The sequence below is a fragment of the Vicugna pacos genome, chromosome 1 (genome assembly GCF_048564905.1).
Source record: "Vicugna pacos chromosome 1, VicPac4, whole genome shotgun sequence".
Classification (NCBI taxonomy): domain Eukaryota; kingdom Metazoa; phylum Chordata; class Mammalia; order Artiodactyla; family Camelidae; genus Vicugna; species Vicugna pacos.
The window spans coordinates 83,688,619-83,716,555 of record NC_132987.1 but is presented as its reverse complement, the minus strand read 5'-3'; the positions used below and the strand labels follow the sequence as shown (position 1 = coordinate 83,716,555).

At 37.5% G+C, this 27,937-nt stretch overlaps 3 protein-coding genes across 7 annotated transcripts in view; 1 reads left to right on the top strand and 2 right to left on the bottom strand.

Annotated features, from left to right (window-relative positions):
- The window catches only part of CMSS1 (cms1 ribosomal small subunit homolog), a 333,735-nt gene that overhangs the window by 24,374 nt on the left and 281,424 nt on the right, over nt 1-27,937 (top strand). The window lies entirely within an intron of this gene.
- LOC102533676 (filamin A-interacting protein 1-like) overlaps nt 1-27,937 on the bottom strand; it is a 274,618-nt gene that overhangs the window by 23,893 nt on the left and 222,788 nt on the right. The gene's annotated exons all lie outside the window — the stretch shown is intronic.
- Nucleotides 1,123-27,937, bottom strand: part of LOC140685329 (filamin A-interacting protein 1-like) — a 28,240-nt gene continuing 1,425 nt past the window's right edge. Inside the window, exon 2 of the mRNA XM_015242485.3 lies at nt 1,123-4,665. Within this exon, the coding sequence (XP_015097971.1) occupies nt 1,869-4,550 (2,682 nt within the window). The 5' untranslated portion in view covers nt 4,551-4,665 and the 3' untranslated portion in view covers nt 1,123-1,868. The remainder of the gene's footprint in view (nt 4,666-27,937) is intronic.

Genomic DNA, 27,937 nt, shown 5'->3' with positions numbered 1-27,937 from the left:
TGTCTACTTTTAAAGACGTAAAATGATGTATGTGATTTCTTCTACAGTTCTAGCCCATGGTGTCTTAAAAATAGCTTTGGAAAACATTTAGACCATCATGTATTTTGTAATACAGTTGGGTTACTGCCGATTCCCAAGATAAATGTGTTTAAACAGAAGCTTTCTCATTCAGCACTAGCCTCAGCTTTCATCCAAATTTATTTAATGATGATGCAAACCCACAGTGTTGGTGTTGTAGTTCATCACCATGGAAGTGTTTCTGTCAACAAATCCTTGCTTTGCTATCATGAAACTGATTTTGCAGGGAAAGGAGGATAACTGTGAAAGATTCCTTTTACTTCTAAACATCTTCACAGTTTGCCTGGGTGTCTAAATGAATTGTGTTTAAAATCAATAACTGGCAATAAAATTGACTACACTAAGTTAACAGTTATGAGGTTGGAAAAAGGAAAATGGCAATGAGCTACTTTGTCTGAAATCATCTTTTAGGAATGTGACTTGGGAACCAAATTTGTAATTTAAAATGTTCCTCTGAAAGCTGTTGTTCTTTGCTGCAGAAGTACTGATTATGTTCAGAGAGTCCCATTAGCCAGGTATCAGAATTCTTTGGATACCTTTTTTTTGGTGGTGGGGGGGGTGGCTGAGTTTTTCTCACCTACTTTGAAAATGGCATAACAATAATCACAGAAGAAACTTCCTTAAACTAACATACTGTATTTTTTTAATATGCCTTTTCTATAACTTAGGTTTATAAATATTTTTATTTTTTATTAGCTTGTTGAGAGGATGAAAAAAAATATATATATGATTTAAGTTTAAGCTTCTGAATGCAGCCCACTAACAAGCTAAGTAGGAGGCACCTACCTTAAGTAATCCAAACTATTTTGGGAACCAAATAGGAAAAAGGAACAAGAATGACACTTTTGCTTTGAAGCAGCATGTTCAGGAGCATATGTCACAGTGGCTGATTCCAGGTTTGGATATAGACATATATGTTTTAAGGAGATTTACATCTATTGTAGAAATACAGTCACCTCTTGATTGTCAAGGTAACTTGCATTTCCAAATGTGCTTTTTCTGGCTTCCTATCACATTTCAAAGCTTTTTACTTTGACTATCAGCTCATGTGTGCTCACAAAAGCAACTTATTTAATATTATTTTATGCAGTTATTATCATATAAACATTTATTAAGTTCCCAAGTTCCTAACACGTGCTAAGTACTGTGCTGGGCACCAGAGATACTGAGATACATCTCAAGCATGAAGTTAAGTTTGTTCCTGAGAGATCTTATAGTTTGCTTTGAAATCAAAGAGACATAAAATTTTATTTATTTCAGCCACTTCCTTCTCCTCCTCTAATATGTGATCAGAAGTTGACTGTAAATGGGAAGTGGGTCCTGTTTGTTTTTAAGGAAGAATTAATAGACGTTATAAACAGAAAATAAAATTCTGTTATACATGCAAAAAAAAAAAAAAAGAACACAAAATGGCCAAAAGAAAATTCAGCAAGCAATGGTAAAAATAACAAATTATTTACTGCTTTATAATGTTAACGTATTTCACCAAGACAAGTTGCAGTCAAATTAATGTGAGTTATGGAAAATGAAATACATAAAAATGTATTTATACAAGTGCAGACTAAATATTTTCCATACAGGTATGTAAATGAAAAGATATACAGTAAGTGCACACTTGATATGACTATGCAGGCAACACTTAGTTAGTTTCAGATACTCTTGGATAGTTCATGCACAGATCTTCCCAAAGTACAAGTTCAGTCAGTCTTTTGGGGGATGTGGAGGGATAATTAAAAAGGACTGAGTTCCTTGCAATACTATCAGTATAGACTGGATAAGGGTGAGGGTCGTCAGTTATATATATTACTTACTGTAATTTGTGATTGTCGAGGAAGAGGTGTGGCTGTTGGTGTGATAGTAATACTGCTGGTGACTTTATTGGCGGTTTTGTTTAGTGCCCCATTAGTTAAGCCTTGAGTTCGGTTATCCTGCGGTGGTGTTGAAGGGCTGGTAGGTCTCACGGGGCTGGCTACAGCTTGCATGTAAGGACTTCCTAAGTGAATGTGGATTTTATTATCCTCAGTAGTTATCACACTTGAACTGTTACTGTTTGAACGTTGAAACTGCCATGATGACTGCCGGTCAGGGGAGACTCTGAAAATCGCATGCTTGGCACTGATTTCTGTCGGCTCTGGAGAGCGTCCCTGCTCAGGGGTGCTAGCTGAGCCAGTAACAGCCAAAACCTGAATAGGTGACATTGTCCTTTCTGGAGTTATGGAACCACAAGACTCTGGGGTCTGCGCCCTGGCCAAGGTTGCCATGGTAATTGGGGATATGCCTTGCTCTAAATTCATAAGGCCTTCACCAGAGGTTTTGGATTTCACTGGTGTAATGGAGGCATTTTGGAGGATGGTTATCCTTTGCTTTGGGGTGCCACAGTTTGGTATCACTGCAGTGCTTGTGTAAGAGTGAGGACTCTCTGTGGTCGGACTTGTGATTTCAAGAGTGGCTGTGTTTTGGGCATGGTCTGGAGTGACCTTTATATGAAGTGGCTGCCCGGGAGTGTGGCTTAGGACTAGATCTCCTGGTTGCACGAAGTTGCCATTGGACTTAGTTTGTATTTTTCCATTCTGAGGATGGCCTTCCTTGGACTTCATCCAGGGAATCCATAGCTTCCTGTTCACAGGACAGGGAGTAGACGAGTTGCATCTGAAGGAAAGCACAGGCTCTTCATCATTAGGGTCCTCATCCTGGTCTGCACTCTCCTCATATAACTGACCATTGATGACTGCTCGTTCCAGAGGAATGAGACTCTTGTAATCTGGTGGCTCATTGTCTACGGCTTCTGTCTGAACTTCTTTAGAAAATACTTGAGGATCAGAGATTCTTCTTCCATTGAGACTAGGCCGGAGGCTCTTACTGAAATGACGGTACCTCTCTAACTCTTTAGTGAGGTTTTCAATCTCTCTTCCTAAATCTCTGTTCCTGTTCTCTTGTTGATTGAGTTTCTTTTGCAGAACTGAATGATCTCCCTGGAGGTGGCATATCAGGTCCTCAGTTGCCATGTATTCATGAATTTTCTCTTTCAGTGCGTCTACTTCTCTTGAGAGGTGCCCTGATTTAGCTTCTTCTTCTTGAAGCCTTTTGAAAAGCCACTGTTCATGACTGGACTCTGTCTTTTCTGCTAACTTGTACTTGGCAAGTTCCATTTTAACATGTTCCAGCTCTTCAGATAAAAATTGAGCTTTGTCTCGTTCATTAGCATACCTTCGTTCTAGAGTCTCATACTCATCTTCCGTTTTCATGAGGTCATCCTCAATAGCTTTCATATCCTTTAACTTCAGTTTCAGTCTTTCCACTTCTTGAGAGAGCTCTTTAATTTTATTGTTCTCTTGGTGTAATGCTGTTGTGGACTTACCAGAATCTTGATTTAGTTTGTTTTTAAGGAAATCTTTCTCAATTGCTTCCAGTGATTGAAGCCTATTTTTCAACATGTTAACTTTGGACAGGAGATCATTTCCTTTCTCTTCTTCTGCTTTCAGTTTGTTTTTTAGGTCATCTCTCTCTTTGGTTACATTGTACATTTTTTCTTCCACATCAGTTTTGGACTTAAGTGCCCTTTTAGTTTCCTCAATTAACTTTTCAGTAACTGTTGTCACTTTATTTTGTTCCACTTGAAGCTGAGAAGCAGCAGCTTGTAACTTATCTTCAGTTTGCTTTAATTTTTCACTCATTGTTTTCCGTTCATCTACCAGCATCACAGTTAATGTTTTCAGTTTAGTTAAGTCCTCTTTTAGGGTGAATTCTGTCTTTTCCAGCCGACTTTCAATGGTTTCTAGCTCTTTGATCCTTATCTTTAAACTCTCTAGTTCTTGAGACAATTGCTTTGTGGTCATCCTTTCTTTTTCTAAACTGCATTTCAGAGAGTGACATTCTTGTTTGCTTTTATTGAAAGCATCTTCTAATTTTTCCAGAGCCATAATCCTTTTACTGAGTTTTTCAACCTCAAGTTTAAAGTCTTTGCTCTGTGATGTTTCCTTTTCCAGCCTCCTATTGAGATCTCTGCACTGCTCCTCCATTTTTATGAGCTCTTCATCCTTCCCTTCCATTTCTAGCACACGTTTTCTGAGCTCCTCCACCTCAACCATGATACTGGAGTTTCCATATTCTCCCTTGTTGATTTTTTCTTTTATATCTTGCAGTTCCTCTTCTGCTTTTCGTAAAGACCTGTTTGTCTCTTCTAACTCATCAATTTGCCGGCTAAGTGCTGCCAGCTTTTGTCGAAGCTGGCGGTTTTGACTGTCCTCGTTTGTGAGCTTCGCCATAATTGCTTCTTGGTTCTGGTGAAACTCTGTGGTCTGTGTTTGCAGTTCTTCCTCTAGTCTGGTTGCCTTCTGCTCTTCCTCCTGAACCCTGGCTTCAGCAAGGGCTAGTTTAGCATGTGTTTCCTTTGCACTTGTGGTTAGGTCTTGGATTTTCTGTCTTTGAAGGGTAAGCTGTGCCGTCAGCCTCTGTTGCTCGTCCACCACCATCAAAGCAAAAGACTTCAGTTTGGTCAGCTCCTCTTTCAGGGCGGTGACCCTCTTCTCTTTTTCTTGCTCCTTCTTCTCCTGGGACTCAGTTTCTTGGTCAATCAACCTTTTTAATCTGAAAAATACAAGAGTGCAATCTGTTTTGTGATTGTTGTTTTAGTAACTAACTTATCAGCTGTGACTAAACATTTATGTAATTTAGAAGGAGTAAAGGCAAGAATATTTGGTTTAAAATTCTTGTATAACATATAATCAGTAGACATTCTAGCCTGAAGGCTGTAAATACAGCCACAAGCTTGAGATTCAGTTGGACCTGGCTTCAAGACTGGCCCTACTCTTACCAGCTAATTAGCCTGGGCAGTTATTTAACATCTCTGGGATTCAGTTTATCTTTGTGAAAAGGAGGCAACAATTGTATTATCTCAGGGACCATTTGTGAAAATTAAATGAGATAATTTGTTTAAGATTCTCACAGTTCTGGCACATAATAAGTATTTGATAAGTGTTCCTTTCTCTTATTCATGTGGTTATTATATTTATCAAAGGGTTTGCTTGAACCATTATAATATGCGGTACATTAATGTTTGGTGCTTACCTTCCTGATTCTTAGTTAAGATAAAATTTATTCACATTGCTTAGAAGTTATGCACTTTACTGGTGGATACCCCTTTGCCAGTTAAAACTTGGTTCATACCAGCATGACAGTGTGTCAGGAATCAATTCACGTATATCTTTATCCCTACAATGGATGGTAGTTGGATGAGAGGAGCTGACAGGCACCTGAAGGGGTTTAGAGTTTTCATAACATGTGGGAAGAGCATGAGGTTTGATAGGAAAGAGCTTGATGAGAGGCATATGTTAGAAATGGCACATGAAAAACTCTTATCAGGAACACAGTGATTCCTCTCTTAAATGATGACTCTATTATAATATTTTTTTTTTACATTTTAAATTTGTCAACATAATGAGAGGACGTGTTACATGCAATATAAGCTATCTCTTCTGTACACTTTTTCCCTCAGTATTGAGGTCATAGTTTTAAATTTGTAGCACTCTTAATTATATTGGGAATGGGCAGATTATAGAGGATGTAATTACAACTTTGCAGTATTGTTATACAGAAACTAAAATAGAATGGAATCCCTGAAGAACTGAACTAAAGCACTTGTCATGGATGGAAAGTTATAAATATTTGTTTTCTGATCAGGCATAAAGAGTTCATAATATTTTAATACGTCTTTTCTACTAGGAATGAGTTTAATTATCCAATGCATGTCTTTAATCCTTGCCACAGAACTTTGTCTTTTTAAAGTTGTTTAAGGATTTGAGGAGACATTTTAAAAGGAAACTAATTTGGGGCAGTCTTCTTTGAAATAGTCTTTTCTGAGTTCCTAATCTGCTTTTCTATAATTGCACTACATAATAAGAGGAACATATTTAAAATAATTTGTACAATCTAAGAATTTTCAAACTTTTTTATGGGAAGGACCCACTTTTAGTTTTTCCTGTTTTGAGAACCTGACAGTCTGGCCCAAGGGCTACAGTCTGTGAAATTCTGAAGAAGCTGATCTGGATGCTGGGGTGGGGTTGATGATGATCTCATCAGCAGTCTGGGCGAGAGGCTTGCACATGGCTTCTGGCCTTGCCCTACTCCCTGTTTGAGACACCTGGGAGCCTGAGAGAGCCATAATGTCTCCCTCCTGAATGGGTAGTAGGACTTAACAACCTAGTGGTAGAGTCTGTAGGTAAACTGCTTTCGTGGTGAAATAGTTACAGAAACTTTGGCAAAGTGCTTCTTCCTCCCACCTTAGTATTAGAATGGTATTTAACAAAACTGTTGCAAAATATTTTCCCCTCTTTACATCACAGTGCTTAGAATTTTGTTAGAGAACAGTTTCACAGAACCTTTTCAGGATTTCAACTTATTAAATAATTACCACCTGCTATTTCATGAGGAAAAGGTGTATTTTCTTAGGATACAAGAGAGGGAAGATTGTTTGGAGTATAATGAACATTTAAATTGAATGGTCATCAGTGAATCTTAGCAGTGCTATAACTGGCAAAAAGGACTTAAAAAGTTTCCATTGTGCTCAGTGTTTTCAGCAGCAAGCACAGATGCATCTTTTTCAGCATGGTGCAAGTTCATGTATCTTTCTAACGTTTCTGGAAATCAGCTGGCATCCCCATCTGTTTCCAAGCACCATCTTACAAAGTTAGATACATAAAACTGACAATTTGAATACATCTGCTCTCAGCATTTCCTTACTACTTGTTTCCTAACCTACAATTTCCCTGGATCAGTCCCGTGAACACACCTTAGAACAGTCAACAGGCTAGTCAGGTAAAGCCTTTCAGGGAGAAAACAGGAGTTTATATGCAGAAAGAGTTATACCCCCAACCATCAACCAGTGTGAATCCAGGATAGGGAGGTCTTGATGGAACCTTTCCAGAGCCAGCTGGGTGCCTGTAATGCAATTATACATTGCAGGGTTGTGTATGAGAGAGAGAGAAAAAAGAGAGACAGACAGAGACTGGTTGTGCTGCTGAGTCATTCACTGTTTCTTGCTTTATCCCCAGAAGCATTTGAAGGATAAAGTTTAAGGTTAGTTTATGGTCTTGAAGAAAGGCATTTTTTTGTAAAGTTAACTGCTCTTATAAGATTTGAAGCTTCATGCCTGGCCTCTTTTGCACAGTACACTAAACAAAGAAGCTAATTGTCACTCTGCTAACTGGTGTAGATATGAGTGTGTGTGTGGTGTGTGTGCATGTGTATATACACATATATCTGTTATATTTCTGACTAGCTGTATTTTTTTCTTTCAAATATGTATCTGAATGCTTTCAGCGAATATTTGCTGAGTGTTGACTTTATTTTAGTCATTCGAGGTCCACAATCACTTACCTAGAACCTTTCAAGCCAAATGGTTCCAAATTTCTGGAGTTTTCAAATTTTAGAAAGGCAGTTAGGAGGCACCCACCATATAGTCTATAATAGCTCCATCAAGGCCTGTGGCACCATCTCTTAAACAAACTTCTGAATACTTCTGTGGCGAACCATATGAATAGTTAAACTAAGTGGGATAATTAAAATATAAATAGCCTCACATCTATTCAGGTTTTGCTGCCAAATAAGTTATGAGGAGAAGTTTTGCTGCCATAGTTTATCAAAAACTTTGTGTAGTTTTTAGATTTTGGAAATTGCAGACATGGGATTGTGGACATGCACAATGAAGGCATAGACTTGGTATCTTTTTGGTAAGGAGGATGTGGAGTTGAGGGTTCTAAGGCAACATTCTTCTTCAGCAGGATTGGGTTTTAAACTAAACAATAACAATTTTCTGTCTCTGTTATTTTTATTTGCACATTAATAAATTATTGCTCCTCTTCCTATGAGTAATTCCAATTAATATGCCTTTGTGCAGGGAGGTTTGAATAATCTATGCTAGGGTACCTTCAGCCTCAGCACTGTTGACATTTTGGGCCAATTGATGCTTTATGGTGGGGGGGCCATCCTGTGCCTTGTAAGGTATTTAGCAACATCCTTGGTCTCTACTCACTAGATGCCAGTAGCATCTCCCCAGTTGTGACAACCAAAAATGTCTCTAGACATTGTCCAATGTCTTTTGGGGACACAACTGCCCCCAGTTCAGAATAAGTGATCTACTTGTGTGTGTATAGAATGTGTATATGTCAGTCTGTCATTAGAAGTTAAGACTCTCCCTGGTCCTGCCTTACTCAGCTTTAGTTAATAAGCAGGTGTAACAGAAAGTTCCCACTTGAGTTACATATACACCCGGTGATTGTATTGTCCCTGCTCATGGACTGTTCTTTAGTGGTGTTTCTCACAATGTAAGGTTCATGGAATCACCTGTGATCTTGTTAAACTGCAGATTCCAATTCTGTAGGTAGGGATGGGCCTCAAAATTTGTATTATAACAAGCTCCCAGGTGATGCCAGCACTGACTAAGCCTTTACTATTAATGTGTCAGATGTTTTCTGGAAATGATATTTGGCTGAATATTAACTTGACCAATTGTTCATTATTGGTAATACCCCAAACTGTGGACTTGGCCTGTATTTCTGACCTGCAGAGCCATCCATTTTTCTCACAGAGAACATCAGGTAGGAGAGCATGACTAACTTAGCTAATATCTGCCAACGTTACTGGAAAGAAATGACTCAAAATGTGTGTCACAGGTGTTTGGTCAGTAGCTAAATTTTCATCTAAAAAAGGCAGTGAATAGCTTTAGTTCCAGTACAAAGCCTAAAATATATTTGACTATATAATAACTATCATTCTTTTGTGCCAGTGATGTGCTGCCACGCACTGAGTTAAATCTGTACAGCTATTGGTTCTAATTCTCATAGTAAGCTTATAGGGTTTGGGATGATTATTTACGGCCATGAACACTGAGGCTCAGAAAGGTTAGGAAGGGGCAAAGCCTATGTTCTTTCCTCATACTACACTGCCTCCCCAACAAACAACATGAACTATTTCGTGGGCCTGGTCCACATCTGAAGTGTTTCTCAGGTAACACTCTCTGTATTAGAGGAACTATCAACCTAAAGAAAAATTCTCATTTATCATTGTGCTTGCATTCTTTTTAGTTTGTATCTCATAGAGCAGTGGTTTTCAAATGTTTGCTTTTATATCTCCTAAAATAATTTTCTGTTATGTACGTAAAAGAGTATTCACAGCACTTTTAGCAAATGCTAGCTTTTTTTAGCTTATTGAGGTATAATTGAAAAATTATAAGGTATTTAAAGTATATACAATGTGATGATTTGATATACATATAAATTATGAAAGGATTGCCACCAAGTTAACAGTTCTATCACCTCACACATTCACCTTTTTTTGTATCTGTGAGAACACTTAGGTTTTACTCTCTTAGCAGATTTCAATTATAAAATACAGTATTATCAACTATAGTTACCATGTTACACGTTATAACCTCAGACCTTATTGACCAGCCTCTCCCTATTTTCCTCATCCCCCTAGGCCCTAGCAGTCACCATTCTACTCTCTTTCTGGGTTCAACTTTTTTTTTCAGGTTCTACATATAAGTAATACCATGCAGTACTTGTCTTTCTCTGTCTGGCTTATTTTACTTAGCATAATGCCCTCTATATTCATCTATGTTGTTGCAAATGGCAGAATTTCCTTTTCTTAAAGGCTGAATACTATTCCACCATATTTATGTAAGCATATGAATGTATATATGTGTTCTAGATATAATGTATTTTATATAACATAATATTATGTATACAATTTGTAATAAATATGTAAATATATAATACATTATACATAAATGCAACATTTATATATGTGTTTATATTATATAGTGTATTACAACATATTATAACATGTAACATTATATAATACATAATGTATAGCATATATTATATACAACATATTATACAGAAACATACATTTACATATACACTAAAAATGTATAAAATATAATTTATATACATTATATATTTACATATGTAAATTATTACATATTTATATATGTGAAATATATTTGTGTATATATACACATATACACTACATTTTTTTATTCATTCATCTGTTGTCAGATACTTAGGTTGTTTCCTAGGCTATTGTGAACAATGCTGCTGAACATGGGAGTTCATCTATATCTTTGAGATAGTGATTTCCTTTTGATACAGACAAAAGGATAACATAGTAGTTCTATTTTTCGTTTCTTTTTTTTTTATTTTTAGTTTCTTGAAGAATCTCCATACTGTTTTCCATTGTGACCGTACCAGTTTACATTCCCATCAGCAGTGTACCAGAGTTCCCTTTTCTCCACATCCTCCAAGCAGTTTTTCTAGCAAACCTGTTTTGGAAAGTATGTGTGTGAATTACAGATGTAGACACTGATTCCCTTAAAGCTCTCTCTGTTTGTACCTCTGGAAATTCTTTGTGTACCCTCAGGGGTGTATATACTCCAGTTTGAAGAATGCTATCTTGGAGTACTCATATTCATGTTCAAGTACTGACACCACAGGATTATAGGAACATTCACTGAATCATGTCCAATAAAAACAGATTGTAGAAGCTGGTTTTATGGACACAAATGTGAGGTAGTTAAATCCATTCTGGCTTACAGCAATGTCTTATGACAGCTCTTCTTTAGAGTTTCTATTATGGCTCAGAACTGTTACAACTTACTGTGGTTTATCACTATTATTATGTGCAGTGCCAGCTCCTTGTTTTTTCAAAAATATCACATCTGTCATCTTGAATGTTCTTTGGTACTAACCATAATGCTGGTTCTTCATTACAAATTATATATTCAGAGTGTCTTTTCAGTTTTTATTTACACACACACACACACGTCAGCACACATGTGTCACTATATTTAATCTCCTGTATGTGAGACACTGAGTATTAGTAATATGCATCATATAACGCACACATGAGACAGATGGTTTGTCTGAATGTTAATAATGCCAGTCATACTCATAATGATTTATAATTCGCACTTTTGATTTTTGTCTTATTTATGTACATTACAGTCAACACTCCTAAAATAAGAGCTTCTTAAGAATAGGACACATGTCTGATACATTTGTGTCTTCTACAGTGTCTGCCTCAAAGCCCTGAACATGTAGAAGGTACCAAATGAATTTTTTTTTTAAATGAATGAAGCAACATTTCTTGTGGAAAATACTATGGCATTGTCCTAAGTAATTTTATTCATTTTTAAAAGATACTCTTGTGTTTACCATGTTCATGGTCTTAGGTATTTAAGAAAATTAGGTGTAAATGGTTTTCCCATTGGTGTTCTCCAGATACACTGGCCTCTAGAAAGAATTGAGACTGCTGGAATATCTCCTCTTCCTTCTTCAGATCCCTGCATTAGAACTGTATGTGTGTGCTTGTTTGAGGAGAAGAGAGATGGGTAGTAAATGTCCACATCCTAGCCTCTAACTCTCCTTTGGATATTTCCTCTCTGTAAACAAAGGAGTGGTCATTTTAATTTTTTTTCTTTAGAGTCAGAGGTCTACTGGGCAAATATGTTTGTTTATTATACAAGCAACATTACATTAACAACAAATAAAACTAAAAAGGAAATAGTCGTCTATGATCTGACCACCTTAACACATCTTATCAAGCAATGAAACCAGTTCCTCAAGCCATTAATGGCACTATGTTGTTTCTGTTAGCTGTAGAGATTAACCTACAGTGAACAACTTCAGAGTCAGCGTCTCATCTATCATCTTAAGGAAACAAATACTTCACTGTATTTACTGTGCAGATCTTGAATTTAAAGTTTTTGATGTTATGAATATGGCAACACTTTTGCTCATTTAATTTACAAACAACGAAGGACTCTAGTTAGTACTGAGGCTGTACTGAGATGGAACAGTGGAGGGTTTCTGTTCTCTGGAGTTTGTAGGCTGTTTGGAAAGAGTGAGCAGATAATTTCAGTGCAACTCAGTGAAGTCTCCAGAGCAGTAGTTCTCAAACTTTTTGGTCTCATGACTCCTTTACACTCTTAAGAATTACTGACTGTTTTAAAATATTCATGTATTTATTCATTAAAAATAATAAATCCACTATATGTTAACATAAACATGTTTTTATGGAAAATTTTTTCAAACCAAAGAACTTTGTGAGAAGAGTTGTCTTGTATTTCTGCAAACCCCAATGCCTGGCTTAATTGAAGACAGCTGTATTCTCAAATCTGTTTCACACATTCCATTAGCTGTCAGAGCAATGACCTCACCACACGTCATGTAGCCTCAGGAATACTTGTACACTTGTGAGAGAATGAGAGTGAAAAAGATAGTGTGAGTGTTAGTATGAAAATAGCTTTATCCTCACAGATCTCTGGAATCACTATTCTCGAGGACCAGACACTTGAAGCATAAATGGTAAATGTGTCTTTCTCTGGAAAAGTCTCTGGTTTAGGCTGTCACCTTCGTTAGGCTATTACTGAGTGAGCCCTCACTTCATACTGATGAAGTCCATAGATTTGCTGGCCTTGTCACTGCTTCAACGTTTACATCATTAATGAAACTAGTTGTTTGCTTCCCACCATAGATAGATGGAAGATTCCCCACCTTCAGATACTTCTTTCCCAGTTCCTAGAAAACTTCTGAATGACAAAACTGTCTCCATGAGACATTGTGTTTTGTTTGAAACCACAATTTGAAATAAGGGCATGGGAACCACTGAGTTACCTGGTTTTTAAGTGGATTCATCCACAGTACTCTGCAGGTCACCTGGCATTTAATTCATATCAGACCTTTATGAGGCAATTATAGCGAGCAGTTGCTATGTGCAAAGTACTGTACTTGTTATTTGTCAGTTTACTTTTTTCTGTCAAACCTACCTGTATACTTGTATAGATTACTCTGGTCATAACTTATAATAGTTTCCCATCAACAACCAAATAGTGCGATGATACCGAATCCTGTTGGGTCTTTTTTAAGATAGAAAATACATTGTATCTCTCGTTCTCCTCCTAGATGGGCTTCAGTGCCTATACTTGCTTTCATTCTTCCAGTGCTAGTTTAATTTATTACTTTTTCTTCTTGATTTAACATGTTAATTGATAAGCAGAAAACTACATACACTGCTTTAGTCATTTTTTTTTTTACCTGCTCTCATGGCTGCACTTTGCTAGTCTGATTATGATTATATCTGACCTTATCTTTTAGCAATTATTATCTAATATGTAATTTTAGTTGTTGCATTGCATTGGTAGTAGCTGTGTTCATGGTTAAATAACCACAGAATTCTAAGCAGTTTGCAGAGTAATTACATGGAATTTGTTGGAAAGCTTCCTTAGGTTGAGATAATCGGGTCTATAATTTATGTTTCCTTGCTCTACTCTCTGCTTTTTCAATGGGACTTTTCACTGTTTAGTCTAATTTTTAGGAGCACTCATAAAAATAGCTATGACTAGTCTTTTTTATTCTATGTATGCTGCTTCCTTTTATTTCTCTCACAAGTCAAAGGTTTTTAAAAAATTAAAGCTACAGCATACCATAGTCATAACGTAATGCTTGATTCATTTGACTTGGTCAGCAAGATTTAGAAGAACAGTAACACTTTTTTGGCCTCTGTGAGCCAAGTATGCATATATATCTGTGTCTGTTTTGTGTCCATGTTACTGAAGATCCTGTCATCATCACGGAGATCATTTAGAGACACCATAAAAGGGTCCAGATCCAGCAAACTGGGTTACTATTTTCCTTCACTGTGAAACAAGAATTAGGACATGAAGTGATAGAGGAGGCCTTAGCTGGTGACAGAGGAATATCTGGTAAAAATGGGGCACAGTGAGTCAGGATTCTTCATCATCTGAACAGTCTTGTTTGGCTTCCCAGGGGTGAGAGGAAGTGAATTAATAAGATGCAGATAGTCAAATGACCTACTAATTGTAAGGAGGTTGTGAGCTTTTAGCAGAGAAACATGATCCTGACAGGAGCTTACTGAAATCCTCAAATTGAGCAGGGGGGCTAAGATTGGGGCTAATCTCTTTTTTTAAAAGCAGGAAACAAGCAAGTAAAATGAAACAAAGAGTATCCTAGAAAGAAAAACTACTGAAAGATGAAGATTCAGAACCAGAAAAATGCCAGTCCGAGAGCTCACAGGCACAGAGTTTGGGGAATAAGGCTACAAGGAGAATATTTTCATTCTGAGATGATGGAATCTGGGCTAGGAGACTCTCCACATGTCGATCAAAGGGCCAGGTGGAGACTTAAAAAGGTGCTCAATCTAGGCCTAGGAGAGGAAATGAAATGAACAAGGGAGTGATAATAAGGACAGCATGTGTAAATCCATACCTGGATAGTTACTTAGAGCCTAAATTATATGTTGTCACTTTTTCAGTGCTGTATTATCAGTTAAGGAACTTTCTAGAAAGAACTAATGGATGATGGATGTTCACTATCACTAAGCTTGTGCTTCTTTGTCTCCCATTTTAATTTTTCATAGCAAAAAGTATTTATTTGGATGGATTTTTCTTTTTGTCATTTATTGAAATTGATTTTTTGCCTTGCTTTGACTATATTATAGCTATCAAGAAGGAATTTTTTTAAAAAAATTACTATGAATATACTGCTAAAGAGTTTATTAACTTTTCTTTTTATGTTCTTCTCCCCCTCCACATTCTGAATGAGGTTTTTAATTATTTGAAAAAGATTCCTCAGATTAACATTTTAACAATTTTTCTTTTCCAGACTTTCCATTTTGACTACTTTTACACCAAAAAAGAAACAAACAAAAAAACAAAAATTTAGCCTGTCTTTCAACAGATTGAGACTTCAGATCCTTGGCAGACTGAAAGTTTCAGGTGGGCATCTCAAGATCTTCAAGGCCCACCTGGGCCCCCCGCAGCCATGGCGCCTTTCCCTATCAGCCTTGTCCCTCTCTAGGGAGAAGCACTCAGAAAGCCACCCACATGTGATGCCTTCCTTGGACTGTCACAGATAAATGTGTTCCTATATTCCTGAGAGCACCTTTCCTGGTACACAGCATGCCATAGCATGCAGAACCGCCTTTTTTTTTTTTAATTGACATTTAGTTGATTTACAGTGTTCTGTTAGTTTCTGGTGTACAGCAGCAGAGCTGCCTTTACGTTTAAGTTAATGATGGTATGATGATATTGGGCTCGTCCCCAGGTTCCTAACACTTTCACTATTGATCATTCTTTCCATTCCTTCCTCACCTTTTCTGTGGTTGATTTGTTACTCTTTGAGATCTCTGTTCTTCTGTATCTTATTTGTTTGCCCTAAGGTAGCCTTCTTTAGGACAGGGCTGATGTCCTCTCTATTGTCCATTCCCTACTGCCCCACCAGTAGACAGCAGTAAACAGTGCAGGTGACTGAATGGCAAGGGGCAGGCAGGATAACTGACAGGGAGCAAGTATGCTCACCAGCACTGAGGCACCATTGGGGAAAAGGCAGTTGAATACTGTGGGAGACAGGGTAGTAATGGGGGAGAAATTCAGATTCTGGAGTTCAGTTTTCAGAACTGAATCTTGGTTTCCCGACTTCCACCTAGTGTAACCGAGGAAGCAATTTAACCTCTGTGAGTCTCATTTTCTTCACATGTAGGATGGGGATAATACTGGAGTCTTCTTCATAATAGTGTTTTTCCAGGGATTCAGTAAAACAATCCGTACAAAAGCATAGTGCTTGGTACTATCCATATCAGTTACCACTAGATGTAGAAAACTGTACTGATGGTTACAATACAGAAGAGCACCTCAGCCACACTGGGCTGGTCTAAAGTAAGGGGCACTTGGAAGAGACAGTCAGAATTCACACTAGAATGAAAGACACGACCACATAATCTGTTTACTGTGATCTACTGGTTCTTTTCAGCCATGTGCATAGTTTGCTATACTGCTTGTCATTTATAGCCAGTTTCTCAGCCTTGGCCCAATTGACATTTTGGGCTGAATAATTCTTTGTTATGGGGACTGTCTTGTGCACTGTTGGATGTTTAGCAGTATCCCTAGCCTCTACCCACTCAACACCAGAAGTAACCCAGGACCCCCAGCTCAGTTGTGAACAACCAAAAATTGTCTCCCAACATTGCAAAAAATCTGGGGGAAAAAATCGCCTCTGATTGCAACCACCATTTTAGGGCATAGTTAATTTCTTGGAAAACTTCTATTAGATTAGTGGTCTCTAACATTCATAACTCTACTTCATTATCTGCTGCTCAGTATATTTGGGACCAGCCAGTATTTCCATTTCTCTTTTGTTCACAGATCTACAGCTGTTCTTTCTTCCTGGAAGAGAATGATGCTTTGAATGTGCATTATCTGGTGAAATTCCAGCATATCACAAAGGATGCTAATAGCTGACCTTCCCAAAGCCTCTTTGATGTTCTATTCATCTTACTCCTGTTCTTCCTTCCTTGAGTGTGAGTGTGCAGTGCACATTCTTTGCTGGGATTAAATGCTCCTAGACTTGTCTACTTGGGGACTCTGAGGTGGGGTGGGCTGATTTGGCATAGCCTACAGTCTTTTTCTGTATGTGCTACTGCTGGGCTTGGTTTCCATAGTGGAAAATGTGGAGAAGATTACTGAGGATATTTTATAATGTTTTTTAAGCATTTCAGGAAAAAAAAAATACAAAGTAACAGGTTGAAGGATACCCAAATTGTATGAGAAAGAGGTTATTTGAGGTTTTCATACTGTTGTATACTTAACTTTGTAATTATACCAAGTTTACTTTGCTCAGTTTTAACTCTTCAAGCAAGTCTGAATTTCAGTCTAGGATTTTAGATTAGCATTCCTAAATATATAATAAATATTTCAAAATATGTATATTAAAAGGTATACTGTGAAGTGTCTTCCTCCTACCTCATCCGTCATTTGCCCAGTCCTCTTCCCCAGCCTATAACCACTGATACCAGTTTCTTACATGTACTTCTAGAGTGACTTTATGAGTAAACAAGCAAATGCAAATAAAGATTCTTAATCTCTCCCTTTTTTGTATGAAGAATAGCTTACTACAAGAATTGTTCACCCATTATCTTGATTTTTGCAGTTAAATGTTTTCTTAGAGATCTTTCCATTAAATCAGTGTTCTTAAGCAAGGCAGGAAAAGGAAATAAAAATCAACATGACTGCTAAATAAATCTTTACAATTTCATGCTAGAAAAATTAAAATTTACAGGATTTTAAAAATGAAGTAACATAGAAGAATGGGAGTCATACTTTTGCTGTTTTGAACTTTTAATATTAAGATAAATTAAAGTAGTAGTATTATTTGATTATAATTTTATAATAGCACCTTAATTGATGTACATCTGTTTTGATAATATCTGCATTTTCCTATTTGAGAAACTGAAGCTTAGGCACATTAAATAACATGCAAGGCCTTTGTAATGGTACCCCTGGGTACTGGAGCACAGGATTCAATTCCAGTTGCTGTCTAGTGTGGGATTCGTTTATAGTGAGAAAGAAACAAGCATATTGAGGGTCTACTCTGTGCCACTTGTTCTTATTTAATCCTTATAAGGTTAAGTATTATTCCTATTTTACAGATGAGGGTAGGGACCAAAAACATAAAATTTAGAGAGGTTAAGTAATTACCAAACAGCACAAATTACCAAACCAGAATAAAAATTCACTGAGTCTAAAGCATATGTTCTTTCTATTTAACCAGGCTACATGCTTGAAAGCCGAGAGTACCAACCTCAAAAGAGTTTCCTCCTTCTCCCATCCCATGCTTTTAGTGTTCATTTGTTAATTCCTGTACTCTATGTCCCTACACCCTTGGCTCCCTGACCCCCCTACCTTTGCTCAGTCTACTCCAGCAATACCAGCCTCCTTGTTGTTCCCTGAATACACAAGGGCCTGTGGCTTTTGTTCTTGCTGTCTCCTCGGGGAACCACTGGACTTTCCCTTAGCTCATGTAGGACCATCGGGCACACTATATTTTACTTATTTGATCATTGGCTGTCTCTCCTCCTAGAATGTAAACTTCATGTGAGTAGGGAGATGTGTGTGTGTGTCTGTGTGTGTGTGTTTTATTCAATGACTAGTCAAGTACTAGTCTTGTTTTATTCTAGTTATATTTGTGCTATATTTCTAGCTCAAGAATAGTACCTAGTACTTAATTGGTATTCATTAGATATTTGTGAAATATTTGAACAAATACCTATTCTACTTTCGAACTAGCTACCATGTTAGGGAGTAAGGGTGTGACTGTAAGCAACAGACATATAGTGCAGTCAGCCCTCTGTATCCATGGGTGCAGAATCCACAGATAGGAAAGGCCGACTTCTACTACACCATTTTATATGAGAGACTTGAGCATCTGCAGATTTTGGTATCTGTGAGGGACCTGGAACCAATCCCCCATGGATACTGAGGGATGGCTGTAAAGTAGTTCCTTTCCTCTACAGTCTGTGAATGATAGTTACCATGTTGAGCAGTTATTATATTCATGAACCATATTAGTCCTGGAAACAGTCATAAGAGGCAAGTATTATTGTTCTCATTTTACAAAAAGCAGCTGAGGCCCAGAAAAGTTAAATAATTTGCCAATGGTCCTGCTAATAATTGGCAAAATCAGAATGCCAAGTAGTTTTTACTCCAAATCCTGTTTCTCAGCACCATGACATATATCCACACCTCCTATCTCATATATCTCATGTACCATCCTCTCCAGTGAATTTGTGAGTTGTAAAATTCTGTCTGTCAAGGGCACAGAAAATCACCACCGCTTGCATTCCACTGTTCTGTCATAGTATTTTCTGTAGGTTCATGGCTACTTTGAGCCTTGATCATGAGACATTAGCAAATATTCTCTTAATCATTGTAATAATAAAGCAAGTTTAGTCATTTGGCATAAATTCACGATTATTTTTGGATGGTTTAAAAAATTGTGACTTTGCCAGTAATAACATCTCATGTTCCCTAGAGGAGGTGGGTTTGTCATAAATACCATTTCATAGAACATTTCAAGGAACTTAAAGTTCTCGGAAAATATTTTTAACAGGCAGCCTTTTCTCAAACAGACTTCAAGGGCATAATACTGTATACCCTTAAAAGTGTGTGTAGTTTGTGTTTTATCTTATTAAGAATATTTCTATGTATTTCTCTTATGGCAAAACCCATTTATATTTAGCTATCCCTTTTGTATCTTAGTGGAAAACAGAAATAGATTCTTTAGAAAAACACTCTGATGTAGCTGCAGAATTTTGTTCTTAATCTCCTTTGTCCCTTTTTTCTCTACCCAGATCACAGGTTATTTTCATTCAGATATTGCAAATCAGTATTCTGGAGGATTAGTATAATTCCTTTCTCTTAACACTTATTCTTTGGTAGATTGCTTTTCTTTCTTTTATTCTCTGCCTCTTAAAAAGTTATGAAGAGTATATCCTTTTCCAAATCTTACTATGAGCCAAAAAAAAAAAAAGTTTTTAAGCCCCTAGTTCCTGTAAGTTCCTTTTTTTTTCAAAAAAGGCTTTCCTCTTTTATTTGGCTTTCATACATTAATTCACTGGTGTTCAGTTTGTCGATTTAACATAAAAGGCCAAAGCAGGGAGCAGTCATGTGCCAGAGTGGATCATTTCACTGGTTTTCACCTCCCTGTATGTAGTCTGGCTGCCTGCACAGAGGCAGCGGCTAACATGGTATGCTTGGGAAACCAAACGTTTCCTAACTTATTAGTGGGAAATTCAAACTTCAGAAATTCAGAAACCACAACAACAGAGACTTATGTTTTATTGTGACTACTGAAGTCACACAGTTTGCCTTGAGAAACAGGCTAGACAGGGGCCCAAAGAGTATAAAATGTGAAACATTTTGATCCCTAGAGAATTCCTCAACCTCCCCCCACCCCCGCCCTTCTATTTTAGCTATAGTAAATCAGTAAATAAAGGGGAAATGGGAGGCAACTAGGAACATTTAATACCATTAAATAGTACTTGAGGTCAGGGCCATTGGAGGATGAAGGTTGATGCTTGCCCTGGCTGCCTGCTGAGCAAACAATTAGATCATGAACAACAGCGAACATCCTCTGTCTACCCTTACTCACTTTTCCTAGTTCCTGAGGGTGTTTGGTTTCTATCACCTCCATGACATTTTGGAGAACTAGAGTTTGGGCCATAATTTATTTACAGAAGGTGGGAGAGTTTTATTCTTGAATCTGTGGAATGTAAGTGACCATTTTTCTTGTGATCTGTGTTTTGCATGTCCCTTTGTATGCATTGTAAAAATTAAAATTATTTTGGTCATATAAACCTTGTTTAATCTTCCCTAATAGTTCAGAGCATTTGGGTTACATTTTCCTTTTCTGCCACTTCTGAACATAGAGAAGACAGAAAGCACGAACACAGAATTTGATCCCATTTTCTCTAAGTTGGGGTCTTTTAAGATGAATGTGTTCTAGAGATTTATCTTATGTAGTAAGGGGCAATTCCATTAAGATGTTACAGTGGTTTGCGCCAGGCCTGCTAGAGGTAAGAGCAGTGACTTGAAACTCAACTTTTCTAGGCCCTTGGTCTGTCCGCAGCTGGTTTTGTCCCTGAGCAAAGTTTCACCCATTTAGTTGTGTTTATCTCTGTAAGAAATTCTGTTTGTGGCAGAATTAAAGAAAAGGCTATAGTGTACCTTTTATATGTGCTATATAAATACCCATCCATTTTTGGACCATGTTTTGACCTGGCCATATCTTACCTTTGAATTTTATATCATTTTAAAATTTGAATTTTAAGGGAGGGCAAACTATTTCAGGTTTGCAGTAGTTGAAAAAAGTGTTTTTAAGAAAAACGCACTGACTTTACTATCTCTCATTTTTAAAGTTCATTCATTCACAGATGAAAACGAGGAAAAAAAGCATAACCGAACAATTCTCAAACAGAAAAGCCACTTTCAGAGGAGCCACATATCTAATAGACAGGAAATGTTGAAGCAAAATCTGCTATTGACTTAACTCTGTGACCTTGCTTCATCTAACTGTTACCTCAGCTGCAACATGGGGCAAGCAATATAATTTTGTCTCTTTTACAAAGCCTGCAATGATCCTCAAATCTCAGTTCCAGAGTAAAAACCACCAACAACCTTTCAAGTCCTTTCCTCCCTTCTTTCCTATGCAGCACTGTGTACAAATTCATGTGTCAAAAATGTATATTCCATTCTGTCAGAAGATATTTTATGACTCATCAAGTCTCAGTGGTTCATAACTATATGGGAACCTTAATTGGAATTTCATGGGATTCAGATTTATTTTTGGTTCTTTGTATGTCAAGCATTTGTTGTAGTTCAAGGTCATAAGTGGCTATTAAAGTAAAGAAGTAAATTTTTTAGTGCCCGACACTTAAAATGTTATGCCAAAATGAAAGTACAATTACGCTGAAAAATGAACACCTAGGAAGAAGTATTTAGACTATTAGTTTCTGAAAGGGAATCTTTATTGTCTATGGCTAGGATCTGATATAAGCTATTTAACCCGTAATAAAAGATTGTTTTATCTATTTGTTTCCTCTGTGTGCCTCTCCAGCATGGTAGGACTGTAAGGGTAAAACAGGGAGATTCCAGGCTAGCTTTTAAGCCTATTGCTCTCTTTAGTCCCTTACTTAGTAACTAATGTTTTATTTCAGGTGACTAAGACTTATTTAGGAAAGCTCATGTGGGTTTCTCATAGGAAGTATTCCCTTCTAGCAGGGAAATAAAGATAAAGGCTAAATTCACTTTCAGAGTAGCTGAGGTTAGACACTAGAGACATGGATTTTCTCCAACAAGCTAATGCTTTACTTCACTTTTATGGCTGGGTTAAGAGAAAATGAGTTCTTCAGGACTGCATCCTACAAAGCATCTCCTCTGGCCCTGAGACAACCCTTTGTGCCTCAGCCTGGTGGAACCCTATAGCACCAGATGATGATGGAGCACCATTCTTCTGGGTAAACTGGCATAATATCTAGAAGAGTAATAGATACGATTTACTGAGTGTCTCCTGTGGGTCTGGCATTGTGCCAGTTAGTTGCTTTATCATCATTTTTAATCTTTACTTTAAGCATTGAAATCACTATGGAAATCCAGGTCATTCTAAAGGCCAAGCAATGGATTTAAAAATCAAACTTCAGGTGTTCTGATGCCGGGTCAAGTCTTCTTTCTCTTTTAACCTTAGATTCCCTTTTCACAGTAGACTTCCAAGGAATAAATCTGTTATCCTTTTTTTGGGGAATCTATAGTTACATTTACATTTCAGTTCCCATTTTTCCATGACTGTCCCCTAACTTGTTTTACCCTGGCTGTTTCCCCTTTTCTAGATTCCCACAGCTCTTACAGTTTTGTGACATAATACTCTGTATTGTTTTATACCACTTTCTAATTTATGTTATATTAGTTTTGCTTTTGAACTGTCAGCTCCTTAAAGAATTCAGTACCTCTGTATCTTCCACATGGGTCTGAACTCAGTACAGACTTGATGAGCAAATGATTGAGAGGTGAGAAGAACCATTTCTTAGCGGGGCATAACTATCCCTCTTAGGCTGAATGATGCCTAAAGTTCTCAGAATTTACTCTTATTATTAGAGCAGAAGAAGGAGAAGTAGAGTTTTGTTCCTCTTGTTCATGTCATTTTGGAGGAGGGAAAACCATTCATTGAATGAATGGCCTGTGATTCTTTCCATCTTTGTTCAGCCCAATGAATTTTATGAGACTGTAAGAAGATTCTTATGAGGTATAATTTTAGGGGAGATGAGTAGAACCCACCTTTCTTAAAGTTGTTATCGGTATCTGAAAGATCTCTGTGTGCCCCATATTAGTAGGTTGTATGAAAGTCTGAAGGATAATATGGAACCTCAAACATAATGTATTTCTTTTAATAAAATGAGTGTTTAATTATCTTGATAACAAATGAATTTATTTTAAAGAACAGATAATCTTGTCTTTAGCAGCACATGACTACTTTCCACAGAACTCCACAGAGTGATTCACCTCCTCTGGCATTCCCAATTAACTAATGAGCCAAGGCTAAGGGACTTGCACAGCATCTCACTGCAGGCAGGCCCTTTGTCTTCAGCAAGAAGGAACTTTCTCAGGCTCTCCTCAAATTCTTAGGCCAAACAGCTCCTTCCTTTTCTTTAAATGTGACAGCAGCAGTCACTTAAGTTTTGTTAGCCCAAATATGATAAATGTTTTACATTTCTCTTACGATTTCTGCTCACAGTTGGTTTTGTTTTGATCCACTTAAAAAGGAATTTTAAAAAGAGAAAAAAAAACTTCGTTCACCTTTAAACTTTTATTCCAAGACTGGTGGGCCATGAAATATGATAAATCTGGCAGGTTTGCTCCTGTCAGAGCTGCCCATCTTGAAGCGCTGACCTCATCTTTGAGGCTGTTCTCGGTAGGATGATTTGGAGTTCTCACAGGCTCAAGGATAAAGTTATGTTAATTTTGCCTCTGGCTTAAGAGTGGGCTTCTCCCCTCACATTCTTCCATTTTCTTTAGGTGATTTGTCTCTGTAATGACATGATCAGTAGCTTGTATTTTTGTATAGTCTTTGGCTCTACTTGATCAGAGTTCCCTCGGGGGTTACTGCTCACTATTCTGTCCATACCGAGTATTGAGAGATACTTACGGTGGATGATACTGTTTCCTTTTTTTTAGGTTTATGGAAGCCAAGGCTACAGGAGTCTTACCCAGTGAATGGAAGGCAGAGCCAAAAAGAGTAGAACTTGATTTATGAACCCTTATTCCTACTCTTAGTCTTACCATTGAGATAACACTATTTGTCCATGACAATTTAGTGTCACTAGTAAACAAGCTTGGAAATTGACTACATTCTGTTTTGTATTTTTTTAAAAAACAGTCCCACATTGTTTGTCTTTAGTTAATTTTTATGTATAGCTGATCTGTCTTATCTACACTGGTTTATCAATTCATTAGAAAAAAGCAGGGACAGGACAGTGATTAAAACCACTGTGTAAGAGCCGCTGATGAGTTTTGTCCTTGTCATCCACACGATAGGTGTAGCTGGTTAGTGACACAGTGTGGTGTGTGGGGAGCTTATTTGCTGGGCCTGTTGTCCTCCCTTGTGCTTAGCACAGAGCCCAGTAGACACTCAGTACATGCCCAGTGTTGATGAGGAGCTATGAGCCCTAGGCTGACTTCACAGGTTGACACTGGCAATCCCTAACTTTGAAACTATAGAAAAATCATTCCTTTTCTGTAAAACCTGGCAGATGGGTTTGACTACCACAGAAACTTTGTAATCAAAATGTATACTGGGAAAAGGCAATCTGCTGATTTCTAAATTCTGTAGGGACAAACTGGGCCCCATGACAGCAACTTCCAGGCCTTCAGCTGAGGCACAGAGCTTAGGGAAAAACAGAGTAATGCCCTTCATTAAGGACAAAAGCACTACACTCTGCTGTTTCATATTTTGCTTCTCCTCTATTCTATGCCCCTGGGCAGTTCACCTGGTACTCTTTCACCATCTTTATTCTCATTATTTTGAGGAGGAAGTTAAAGTGAGGTAGGTGGAGATGGGCAAACAGAAGCATCTGACTTGATGTCTGCCTACACATACTGTACAGTGAAAGATTTCACTGCCTTGACTTCATGTGAGTGTAATTTGTTTTCTGGTTTTTGTGTTTATAAGTCAATTCTACATGGTTTTTTAAAATAGTGGTAGAGATTTGTTTTGGTCTCCTAAACAAAATCTTGAAGAGGAGGCCCTTCCTAGGCCACTATTTCTAGAAATACTCTTTTCTTACCAAATAAGTTTCTAGGTTGTAATTTGTTCATATATCTATCCAACACACTTATTGGCCCAGTGACATACCTACTAACTGAAGCTATGTACTTTTCTAGGTGCTAGGGATAAAGTTGGTTGCAAAACTGACCCTCAAGGAGTTTATAGTACAGGAGATAGACAATAAACAAATAAGCAGTTAATGTGTGACTTAATGTCATGTAGTAATGTATGGTGTGAAGGAAAGTAAGGCAAGTAAGTATCACCAGGAGCTCAGAGCCCTCATTAGTGACTTCCTCTGTAGTTCTTGGGAAGGTGTTTTAAAGGCATTGAGTCACTGAGTTTTGAAAGGGAACTTGCTAGCTGGGGAGGTATAATGCTTATTTGGAAGACACTGAGATCACTTACCAAGTTAGTGGTTTAGACATACATGGTTTTGACTATAGAGCATACGCTCTTTCCAGGGCACTTCTCAGCTTTTAGGCAGAGAGTGAGCTTTGCCACCCAGAGGACTTTTAAGTATGTTTATTACTTGCTTTTTTTTTTTTTTTTTTTGTCCTCCCTTTATCGCCTTCCTTCCATTGATACAGTCTGGTTGAACTGTATTGATTTACACCTCCCTCCTTTCTCTTTGCCTTCTTACGGCTTATACTTACTAACAAGAACTCTGTACCTTTCAACTTTCTTTTTTTTAATGGGTTTTATATCCAAATTAACACCTACAGTGCCAAGGCTTCTTTGGAGGCTTCTGTTCTCATCTCTTCCTACCATAAATTTAAGGAGAAACCAAAGGCTATAGCCCAAGAATGCAGGGGGCCTTGGCTTTGCGCCTAAGTAGCTCTGGGTCTCTGAGGTAAGTCACACTGTGGACATCAGTTTCTTCTGCAAAATGAGGCATTTGGATCAGATGCCCTCCAAAGCTTCCTCCAGCTCTATAAAGTTCTGTGCACATTCCCTGCCAGGTGTGTGTGTGTGTGTGTCTGTGTGTGTTTACACTGTCTGGTGCCTAGTGAGCATCCCACTGTCCATAAAGAACTTATCAAGGCACTTCTCAAACTCCCATCTGTGGAACTGAGTGTTTGCTATTCTGACGTAATATACACTGTCTTTTACTCATAATAACTGTCCTTTAGGCTAGAATCAGTAGTAATCATAAACAGAAACAAGGTGTTTGCACTCCTATCTGTCCCAATGATAACACTTACTTACCTATTCCTCTGCATACCTCCACACCCCTCCCCCAGCACAAACATATAATTTCCCAAGCCAGTCATTAAAAAATAATAATTGTATCTTTAAGAGTTAATCTTATTTTGAAACTAGTAGGGCATAAGGAATGTGAGGATGGTCAGCCTATAGGAAGGAAGAACACTGCTAATGTGTTATTCTCTGTTCTTGGGCTCAGACTTAAAACTGCTGCTGTCCTATGTAATCTACTAAATTAGAATCTCATGGAACAAGCATGAAAATGGAATGCTTCTCTTATATCTGAAAAAGAACCAAGGGACTTTCCTTGGAGAGCCTTCCCACTTTTGTTTGCCTAGCTTTCCCAGTTAGAGGTAATGGTAGCGCAGAAGGCAGCCAGGAAGAGATAATCTCAACTCTGTTTTTAAGAAAAAAGGATGTAGGAGGGCTCACAACAGTGTTGGTGACGATCTGCTAGGAATTAGTGCACCTAACACTCAATGTAGAAACTCACTGGCCAGAGGAGTTTCTGAAAGTCTTTGCAGCAACACATTAAACATAAGTGATTAGGTTGGTGGCCCTTAAACACTGACTAGTGATGGCAGAGGCAGCCATAGAAATATTTCTTTGAAAGTTTGTGATCTGGCTGCATATGCAGTGTCTTTTCATCTTTAAATCCTTATTTAAACATAATTTATAGAAACTAATCAATCAGTTTATATTGAAGCTAAATGCATAGTCAAATAAAAATTAAATTAAAAACTCTAAAAATCATTTAAAATTAATGATATGCCCAAGAGGATAAAGTTTGTTAGATTTTTCAAAAATAATGACTGCCTATGTGGACAACAGATTCCATTCCTAAAGTAGGTTGAGACCAATATTGCTTACACCCCCTGATTATTACTTCATAACATCCAGTCTTTTATAAACAGTTCTCTTCCTGCCCCCTCTTCCTTTTTCCCCTTAATAGGGGGTTGTATATTTTTTCCTCTGTTCACCTTGTAAAAGCATTTGCTTTGCCCTGAAGCACTAGATATAGACAGAACATGACCTAGGAAGAATTAATGGAATTTTATTCTTCCTCTCCCCCATTTTCACTTTTTTACCTCAAAATCCGTTTATTACTAAAGGCACTTTTTTGGAGGGGAAAAGGTAGCAGAGAACCCAAAAACAAAATTCACAGCCTTTTGAGAAAAGAAATTAAGAGAACTGCAAGTGGACTTGAAAATTAAGCAGCTCAAAGCTTGATTTGTATTTTCATCCTGGCTGTTACTATAGACTCCATCATAGCATTAGGAAAATATCACAGAAATACCAGTGCTTAGCAGTTAAGGTTAATTGCTATAGAAAGATAAATGAATCTATTAAATATAAAACTAATATGTGCCTTATTTGGAGCTGGAAAAATTCACATTCATTCAATCTAAAACATTTTTTCCATCATATAGATTGTCCCAAAGACTAAGAAATGCTCACTCAGAGAGCCCACTGTGAGATAATGTATCCATGATAAATCTTTTTTAACTTTCAATTTTAAAAGGAGTCTTAATGGGTGATTGTTCTTTGAATTATGCTTTAAAGTTAGTAAGTGGAAAAAAATGGAATATTGAAGTGTGTCATTTAAACTTTTTTTAAAAAATTGATGCTTGCCCTTTTTAAAAAAAACACAGACTCTGGGAAACAGCTGTTAGAGCTTTGATAGAGGTTATGATTTTCAACAGTTGAGCTATAGTTTATGGTACAGAAGGTACTTTGGGTATAGCTGAAACAATAATTGATGGTTTCTGTTTCCCTCTTCCTCTATTAGATTCAAAAGAGTGGGATACCTTTTTCCCAAGGCAGGAATTTTTCAGTTTCCAATTACAGCCTCTATCAAATAAACAAGTTTTCTACTGCATACTCCGTACTTCCCCACCATAACCTGGGTGTTTCCCCCTCTCTCTCTTCTCATTATGGTAGGCGTCCCTAGATTTGAAATAATAGTTTTGAGGAAATCCTACTTCTCAGTA